Below are 10553 nucleotides of genomic sequence, written 5' to 3' on the forward strand. Positions count from 1 at the left end.
AATCGGGACTATGCTCAGAGTTATCTCATCTCCGTTAGAGGGCAGCAGTAAAAGTTTGGTAGTAACCATAAACATGGTGGAAACACCTTTTCGTTAAAATTTATTTATTTACTTATTCTAAACAGGTTTGTTTAACATTTATTTTATTATCTAAGAAATTGATTATTCCGTATTTTATTACCATCATTAGTCTATTTGGATTTTTAAAAGAAAAGGACTGGCGTTCGGTAACCAGAATGTTATGATTGTCAATAATAAAAGTAACTCACACTCCCAATCACATTGATTGAATCAGTTGTCTGAGTTGAAACACACCAGACCAGGCAGTGCCACTGCCAGGGGAACTTAGATAAATTGTTTACCGTATTCAGTATTGAGTGATTGACATTGTAATTTGAGATTGTGTTTATGGCAAGGCGGGGAGCGACAGGACTCGGAAAGATCAGACAATAAAAAACTAATTAAGTCTAAACTGTAACTGTATATTTCAATTTTATTTGACTATTTTGTCAGTATTATTGTGTAGGACAAAGCTGGCCTGACAAAGACAGCTGGCTAGTCGTTAGGATGGGACAGAAAACCAAGGACCCGTATGCATTGGCATGCACGTAACAGATCCCTTGGCAGTTGGAATTTGATATATAAGAGTAGGTCATAGTGCCACTGCCCAGACAAAATTTCCCTCACAGCACACTGTATGGCATATGTGACCCGCTCCCACAAAACCAGGCACTTGGTCATTTTTATAAAAATAGAGCTGGCAGCATATTGATTAATCCACAACCTGAGCTTTCCCAAAATACAATTTTTTCTGAATTTGTCGTATCATCTGGAATAGAGTTTGGTTCATTCACGGCAACAAGAAAGCAACAGTTTATGTTTTTGTGCCTGTATTACAAAATGAAGTTGTGGGAGCGGGTCACATAATATGTCCGTTTTTAATAGCTCTGTCGGAGCAGAACAGTCAGACATTAAACCCCATTTCATTTCTTTGGTGGAGGAAACCCATTTCAATTTCAATTTCCCAAAATACAATTTTTTCTGAATTTGTCGTATCATCTGGAATAGAGTTTGGTTCATTCACGGCAACAAGAAAGCAACAGTTTATGTTTTTGTGCCCGTATTACAAAATGAAGTTGTGGGAGCGGGTCACATAATATGTCCGTCTTTATTAGCTCTGTCGGAGCAGAACAGTAAAACATTAAACCCCATTTCATTTCTTTGGTGGAGGAAACCCATTTCAATTTCTTTTCATTTTTGTAAAATATTTGTCTACTTCCAGATACAATCAGCCACCGACGACACCACTTAAAATACCAAGATGTCGAGCGGTGACGAAGGAGAGATGGACGAGTTGGCTATCAACCCAGAGGAATATGAAGCTCCTATTTCCGCTGTTGCACCACTGGTAGTTAGGGCTGAAGAAAATCAAGTCGAGGTTTCAGCTAGTCCTGCGTTTCAGCGCCTCGATGAATTATTCCAACAGGGAAAGCTGACTGGTACTAAAGTAGCATGGTTGAAATCTAAATACACAGAACTTCACGATTTGTTAAAAGTAGCCAGAACCAACGAATCCAACTTATTACAAGATGCCAAAGAATATAACTCAGTCCTGGAACAGAATCGAATAGAATTAGAAAAGGGAGACAACTTTCCCGAAAGTGAGAACACCGAAGTTACAAAATTACGCGAACAGTATTTAAAATACACAAACGAGTTGGCCCAAACGGAAGAAAGACAATATCAAATGGAATATAAAATAGAATGTCTACAAGAAGAAAAGAAACTTGTGGAAAGGGAATATAGCCGTCTGCCAAAACAAGGAGAAGTTGAGAAAAAAATCAAAGAACTGCAAACCGCTTGCGATGACATGAGAAAGGAAATCGCCCAGCGCCAAAATGAATCCAAAAACTTACGCGAAGATTTGGATACAGCGAATCGTCAAATGGTCACGGAAAAGAAAGAATATGAAAAACTGAATGATGAGATGGAGAAATTAAAGGGTGAACTCGTTCAGATTCAAACTATCCCTGGTTCTATCATGAAAGAATCCGATAAATTGACTCGTCAGAAAAATGAGGTTGGGAAAAAAGGGGCCGAATATGAGGAAGAATTCAACAACCTGAAGGAGGCGAAAGAAATGCTAGAAAATAAAAGGAAAGAGTTGACAAATGAAAAACTGGAGATTGACAAGGAACTTGATCGTAATCAGGCCTTATTTCACAACAAAGAACAAGAACTGGACTCGAGCAATAGAGAATGTAGTTTGTCGAAGGAGAGGGAGGCTGTTTTAATGGGGGATAAGGCATCCGTTGAAATGAACCTTCGGCATATTCAGTTGGAGAAGAAAAACCAACACGATATTCACGCCAGAAGATTACGGGAAAAGGATAGAGATTTGAAAAATTTAAAGAAAGCCGAAAATCAACTGAAGGTTTCCGAGGAGACATTAAATCACACCAAAATGATTTACGATAAATTGAAATCACAAGCAGACACCATGCCTAAAGATGACGGGACGAACTTAAAGAAGAAGAAAGAGTTACAGAAGGAAGTCGAACAAAACAAGCGTGCCCTTGCCCAAGAGAAATCACTGACAGCTGTTGAACATGTGAAGCTGGAAGCCAGTGCCCAGGAAGAACAAAATCTCTTGTACGAACAGAGTGACTTGAGGATCGAAGTGGTGGAGTTGACCCGTCTAGCTGCCATCAAAGCAGACGAAAGAGAACAGAAGGCACGAGATTTCATGAGAGCAGAAACGCGATATCATCGGGCCTTTGAAGATTTAAAAACAAAACAATTACAGATTCAGGACCATCAGAAAAAATACCAGGAAATGCAACAAAAGCTGAAAGACTTTGCCAAATCTTACGATGTGATTAAAAACGAGAGAAATAAATGCGTTAATCTTATTCAGACCAGTACCCAGAAGGCAGCAGAAATGAAAGAAAAGATAAAAATTCTACAAAATGAAATTGAAATTTTGCGGACGAGCGTGATGGAGAAGGATCGTATGTTACAGAAGAGTAAATTAAAGCACATGGCCAGCATAGTTGAGAGAGACAGTCAGAGGAATGAGTTCGCTAAGCAGCAGCGCATTCACGAGGATATGCGCGACACAAAAGATCAACAGAAAATGGACATTATGAAACTGAACTTGATGATTAATCAGGCCGAGGAACAGATGGTCAGGTTACGAAAACGTTACGAAGTGGCCGTGCAAAATCGTAACGAACGAGGGTTGAAGTTAATCGAACGCGACGAAGAAGTCTGCATCTTTTACGAAAAGGTGAACATACAGGATCAGATGATCAGGAATGGTGAAGTGGAGTTGAAAGCTCGAGAAGAAGAGATCCGTTTCTTGAAAATGAAAATAACGGAAGAGAAACGTGGTGTTGGGTTGATGTCCAAGACGGTGCCAGAAAAACGAACTTTGGGTCAAGAGCTCGTTAATCTGCAGATCGAATTACAGAAGGTTCAAGATCATCTGCTGTCCCTGGAGAAGAATCTGGAGAATCCCAACAATGATAAACGGGTTCGATATATTGACGGGAACGATCCTTCCCCTCCAGAGATGCAAGCCAAGATTGAAGAACTAGAATTACGACTGGCGGAAGCCGAGGAGCAGTTGTTAGAAAAGGCGTTGATTTATGATCAAACTAACAGAATAGTCAATAGAATTAAAGGAAAAGCGGAGAGTGGAAAAGAAGACACATTATCTTTGGCGAAAAATGTGAACTTGGTCCAAAGTCGCATCAAAGACACGACTAGAAAAATGATGGCGCTGGTTTCCGAGCTGTCGATGAATCAAGCCAACTCGATGAGACTCCAGCAACATTTGAAAGAGAATGAAGTCGAATTAGAACAATGTTATATTAGAATGGAGAAAGGAGAACCACCGTCTGATGAGATCGAAAACGAATGGGTGAGATTTTTACGAGACCAGGAGCGAAGATCGTTGGACAAAGAAGAACGATTGATGATGGAAGAAGAAGGGGAACAATATAAAATCGCAGGAGGTCTGTACACGACGGCTGATCCCCGACCCAACGCTTACATCCCCGATGATGATGCCGATCTTCCCATACCCCGACCTTACGGTTCTCATGCTCCTTTTAAACCTGTTGAACCAGGTTCATCAATGAGACATATTCGTAAACCGATTCCTAAACCCATTGAAATATGAACCATTTTGTGATTCATTCAAAAAGAACTATCAAAACAATTTTCAGACTTTTTTTCGTAAACTACAGAAAGTGAAAAAGCTATTTTCCAATTTTCACTGCATGTCAAAAGAAAACATCAAAATATGAGATGGAAGTTGTAAATTGTGAACCTTTTTTTTTTTTGCAAACTATCAAAAACAATTTTCAGACTTTTTCGTAAACTATAGAATGCGAAAAAGTAATTTTTCCAATTTTCACTACATGTCGATCTAGGTGAAAGAAAACATTAAAATATAAGATGAAAGTTGTAAATTGTGAACAATTATTTTTTGTGCAAACCGTTCAAGCGTTGTGGAAAATTAGAATTTAATGGTGGTGTGTTGATAATTGGTAATGTTTTAATTATTTTGAGGATATTTATCGAAACTGAACTTCTTTAATTTAAAATTAATGTTTTTTTAAGTGTACTTATTATTAATGATTTCTAATCTATTTATTATCCTGCCAAAATTATTTTATTACTGAGGCCTGTGAATGATCTCTGTGAATTTTTAAGAGTTATTTCCCTTCTTATATAAAGACCAAAGGTTTAATATTTTGTGATACATAATTATGCAGTCCCATAATCTTTGTTTGACTTTTGATTACATGGATGGTTAGTGCATGCGCATTGTATCATTAGGTCTGCCATTGAGTCAATTGACATGGTTTTGATGCCCCAGATGTACCTGAAAAGGAGTAGGGCGGCTTGTCCAAACGTGTGGGTTTTTTGTGGGTCCTCCGGTTTCCTCCCACTGCTAAAGATGCCTACGTGCAAGCAAATTATTGAAATAAAATTGAACCATATGTTAGTCCCGAAATGACCTAGTTTGTGTAGAGTGGGTAATCTCTCTCTCTCTCTCTCTCTCTCTCTCTCTCTCTCTCTTTTTTTTAAATTACATCCTTTACTACATTGTACTGCATGCTACAACATTAAACTAAATATAGTCCCTCAGTTACAAAGTGTAGAATATAATATGTTAAATATGTATTGCTATCTGTTTACATTCCGTGTACTTGAGTTTATTTGACTATTACAACCTGAGTGAGTATCCTGAATCTCTTATTCAATAAGTATGGCTCTTGTCATGTGCATTATCTCAAGTACTGATGTAATCGTTACAGAAACTGATCTGGAGATTGGCCCCTGAGTTCACAAAGCATTCTCAGACTTAAGTTAAGAATTTACCCAAAATTGTTCGCCTTATTTTAACTAAGACATAACCCATTATAAAACTTTTGTTGTTTTAATGTATCAAATACATCAATAAGAAACTATGTGCAAAGTTTTGTGTTTCTGGATCAAAGATATTTCTTATAAAGCAGTGATTGAAGTTGAGTAAATTCTTAAGCCTGAGAATGCTTTGTGAACTCGGGGGGCCTGGTTTTCAAAATTAAAGAACACAACCTTTTTGAACAAAGCTTACAGTTCTGAACATGTAAGTTGGATAGGGTTGTATACTGGTTTTAGGAATTCGAACTCAGGGCTACAATTCCATCTATTAATAGCTTTTTTCTGTTATAAAACAGTTAAATATGATATTTGAATTTGAATAACTGAAAGTCCCATCTTGTAAATTAATAACTTATTGTATTAAATATTACAATTTAAACAACCTACAGGTATTCTCCCATCTGTAAATGACTTATTGTATAAAATATTACAATCTGAACAACCTGTTCCCATCTGTTAATAACTTGTTGTATGAAATATTACTATCTCAATATCGTATTGTTCCATCTAATAATAACTTATTACATAAAATATTACAATCTTAATAACCTATTTGCCCATCTGTTATTTAATGATTTCTCTCTAAAATATCACAATCTGAATAATCCATTTATTACATAAAATATTACTGTCTGAATGTCCTACTGTCGCATCTCTTAATAACTTATTTTATAAGATATTTTGATTATAAATGTATTTGATTTAATTGTGATATACTATTAGTATTTACACATCCATGTATTTAATTAACAACGATCTTTAAGTAATTGTATATTGTAATTTTCTGTGATCAGATGTTCAGTATTAGTGATCAGTATTGAATAGTAAAATATTGTCCCATTTTAAAATCAACAATCTGTAAAATTTAGTATATTTTGTTCTATATATATCTGAATCTGTTATACTGTCTATTATTCCTGTTTTATTAGAATAGTTTAAACATACATTATGCAAGAACTAAATCTGCCTATTACAGGTCTATCTTTAGGCCTGAAATGTTATATGAACTATTAATTAGACATTAATTAACATGACAAGACCATAATCAATCCTCGATGTCATTGCTTGTCTGCAATATTTACTGGATTTGAATACATTTTGTGATGGATGATTTAATGTCAAAATGGATAATCAAGACTCTTTTTTTTATCGTACCAACTTAAGTAATGATGATAGAGGCTAGGCCTAGAATTCAATCAGCGTAGAGCAATTTGACTGAAATTTTCAGCATATTCTCTTTATGTTATCCATTTTTAACTATCATAGCAAGAACTGTCAGCTCTTTATCTAATCTCCCATATTGTATCTTTAAAGGGCAACATGTCAGGTGGCTTACTAATATCTTACATGTACTATTTTACTATAAGCTCTGTTTTTATCCCTGCAGATCAAAGAAACTTAGAGGTTGTGTAAGGCCAAAGCAATTTAATTTTAATTTTTTGTGACCTTGATAAAAGATAACAGTAATAACCACTTTATTTGGTGAACCATATTTTGTTTAAAATTTCAAAACTTAATAATTTTTAACAAAAAGCTTTGATTTTTTTAAATTAGTTTTTTTTTTATCTCGCTGAAATATAAACTAAAATAATTTTAATACATGTTTCCGAAAAAAAATGATACGAAGTGGGGTTCAACGTCCTACTGTTCTGCTCCGACTGGGTTAATTGCTTCCAAAGTTTCAAAATTGTTACGGCCACATTACAAAGTAGTAAAAGTGAAATTCTATTGTCAATGTTTCCATTCCAAAATGTGCCTAATTTAGTCAGACGAGCAACTTTGTATAATTCTATTGTTTAATTATGAAGAGGTAATTTTTAGCCAGCCAAAGATTCTATAATTGAAATATTTCTATAAGTTTGACTATTATTTCAGAATTTCTTTAAAATACATTGGATAAACAGCTCATTAAAAAGCATTAAAAAGCATTAATTCCCCGACAATGATATATCCTGCGTACACTATTATGACGTATATGCCATGTGAAATGATCTATAATATATTCCCACGTATCTTTGTTGTTAATAACTATGATAAAAGCTTTTATTTTAGTAACGTTTTTAAGAAATTGACAGCATTAAGTTTAAACATAGTCGAACATGTTCTTAGAAAAACAGCCGCGAAGCCTGTGCGCCTTATCTACGGAAATGCAATTCATAAAACAGGTCATTCCCTGGCAATTAATAATAGAAACAACCATTCTGCTGTTTATAAACAGGAAATAAAACAGCATTAATTCCCCGACAATGAAATATATATAGTATATAATGAAATAATGTATATATTCCCACGTATTAATGTAAAGGGCGTGTGTGGTATGTATTATAATATTGTATGTGGAATATTTCCACGTGTCTTGTGTACATGGCGCTCGCGGCTAAATCTGTTTGTTAAAGGCTCAATACCACTCTTGTTGTAACCGAATAATATGTTCCAATCTTTATTCTAGTCAACAAATTGTACTATTTTACAATATTCCAATTAATTGATGATACACATTTCATCTTAACACACCTAATTTAAAAAATTGGAAAAATTCAACTAAATGATTTGAAAATTCAACTAAATGATTTGAAAAGCCTAACGTAAACCTTTTCAAATGTGACTTGGATTTAAAAATATTTTTGAACCCTCTGAACAAGTAAAACAGGATGTAATGGATAATTTACACAACAGGTACATGTAGGACACATAAACATCTAATACTTAGAATAAGGCTATTATTTAATTTCTGGAGCTGTCAAGCCAGCAAGAGTGTTATTGTCCCCCTAAGGCCCGCTCAATTTTTCTCAATGTCGCCGAGATGTAAATAAGATTAGGGTGCCTGATTGTTAGCGAGATTGTGGGTTGGGGTTAGGGTAAGCATTGGGGCTAGGTCTAGGGTTAGGGTTCGGATTAGTGCTAGTCCTGTTTACATCTCGTGACCTGTGACGAAAAATTGAGCTGGCCTTATCATTTAGAACTATTTTGTCGCGCGCCTTTTGTATTATGTGCTTGTTAACTGTGATAACGCCTTTCTTTTTAGTCCCGATTTTTAAAGAAATCAACAGCATTAAGTCCAAACAATGAATGAAATGTACAATATTATTTATTTCTTTTCTTCATGTTTTCTGTATAAATTATTTCGTCTATGGCCTTACTTTATTATAGCCAGGATAATCTAGCCTACGTGTTGTATACCAGATTGTCCAGGTTATACTAATTGTATAACAGCATTAAATTTCTACTGTTTCTAGTGTATAATTTGTTATAATGACGTATCTTATCATATTGTTATATATATCACGTGTTGTTTATTAAATATGATTAAACGGTTAAAATATACAAATCTGACCTTAATAAATACTGTGTGATAACCAAGTCTATAAAACCAACAAGATCGAGACTATAGGAAACGCACTCCCTCACCGGGAAAGTATCAACCGGTGTAGTCCAATAGTGTTTAGTAAGTATAGCAGTAGCACTGACTAGCTAACCAGGAAATCCATTATCTGATTAAAATTCAGCTCAAAATATTGAGTCGCTTGGACGTGAACGTCAAACCCGCTTATCCGGACACGTTGGGTGAACTGATAATCCATTACCGCTCCTTTAGAGGTCAAAACAGTGCGTGATGCATGTTCTTTTCTTGAAAACGAACGGTAAATTTCACCTACACATTATTTTATGAAATAAAAGTCTGTTTTATCCAGACACTGTATACTACAGCTTAGTACACCGGTCTCCATTTCCAGATGAATACTGACGGGTTTAAGTTGTTTGAAAACGTATCACGTATATTGATTTAGTTGCTCAGTCCTAGGGTATAGGTTTTTAAGGGCTTTCCACACAAAATTAAACCGTTTTATTCTTCTAAATATAATCGAGATTGGCCCTTTGACAAGGAATGGAATGAAAAGGTGGGGGTGGGGGCGGTTCGAGTACAGCGGGGTTTCTCGTCTTGAAGTGTGTCTTAATTTGCACGACGAATGATGTGCACCGGGCTAGAATTTGTTTATTTGTTCTATTTGAACGATCAGGAACACTTTCCATATCGTCACCTTCCATAGTAATATCTGGGATCCCTTATTCATGGGAGAAACAACGGTGGCTCAGTGAGCAAGCCGTTGGCATGCTTATTGGAGATTGTGTTCGATCCCTGTCTTGACCGAGAAAGTTCATCGTGTTTTTCCGGCGTTGTTCCCCCTTGTCAGTGGTGTAGTGCGAATGGCCTGACAAAGGACGATGTACGTATAGTCGTTCGAATGATACAAAAAACGACGGCCCGTTGGTGTAAAATGTCCCTCATGGGGCACTGCACACGTAAATAACCGACTGGAATTCGATAAAAGAGTAGGCCGTAGCACCACTGTCCGAGCAAAATGTCCATCATTGTACACTGCATACGCCATGCCCATCATCATTAGCTCAGTCGGTACGTTTCATTTTTTCTATTCCAACCACCAGAAACTTGCCACATCAGCGCCCCCCATAGTAAGGACCGGGATTCCTAAATTCCTGAAGGTTCTACTTGTCCTACGGTGAGTCGACAAACCTGTGTCCTACGGTGAGTCGACAAACCTGTGTCCTACGGCGAGTCGAGAAACCTGTGTCCTACAGAGAGTCGAGAAATCTGTCCTACGACGAATCGACAAACCTCTGTGCTACGGCGAGTCGGCAAACCTCTGTCCTACGGCGAGTCGAAAAACCCATGTCCCACGGCAAATCGATAAACCTGTGTTCTACCCCGAGTCGAGAAACCTGTGTCCTACGGCGAGTAGACAAACCTGTGTCCTACGATAGGTCGAGAAATCTGTCCTAACGCGAGTCGAGAAACTTGTGTCCTAAGGCAAGTCCAGGAACAGGAGTCGAAAATCATGTGCCCTGATGAGCTTGACTACACCCTCGCCCCTTACCCGCATAAGATTAATAAAGCGACCACGAAAACTTAAATTCTCCATAGTGTACAATAAAGCAACTTTATTTAGCCGTTTCTTGTAGAAAGAAACGGAATTATGTCATAGGGTCAAACCTATGAATTATGACCTCGAAAGTATAAAAAAAAACGAAACGAAATATAGATCTGTATTTTAATCAGATTGTAATTATGTATAAATGTTTTAATAAGACTCCAA

General features: G+C 36.5%; 1 protein-coding gene across 1 annotated transcript; it reads left to right on the forward strand.

Moving 5' to 3' along the window:
* Positions 1 to 43: 43 nt before the first annotated feature.
* LOC126820927 (coiled-coil domain-containing protein 146) lies at positions 44 to 6084 on the forward strand. The gene is made up of 2 exons (XM_050549112.2): positions 44 to 125; positions 1283 to 6084. Exon 2 carries the CDS (start codon positions 1322 to 1324, stop codon positions 4184 to 4186), a length of 2865 nt encoding a protein of 954 aa, XP_050405069.2. The 5' UTR covers positions 44 to 125; positions 1283 to 1321; the 3' UTR covers positions 4187 to 6084.
* The last annotated feature ends 4469 nt before the right edge of the window (positions 6085 to 10553 follow it).

The sequence above is a fragment of the Patella vulgata genome, chromosome 5 (assembly GCF_932274485.2).
Source record: "Patella vulgata chromosome 5, xgPatVulg1.2, whole genome shotgun sequence".
NCBI lineage: Eukaryota > Metazoa > Mollusca > Gastropoda > Patellidae > Patella > Patella vulgata.

What these genes read in the sequence shown, in the direction of transcription:
- LOC126820927 (XM_050549112.2), top strand. Translation starts at nt 1,322, where the DNA reads ATGTCGAGCGGTGACGAAGGAGAGATGGACGAGTTGGCTATCAACCCA.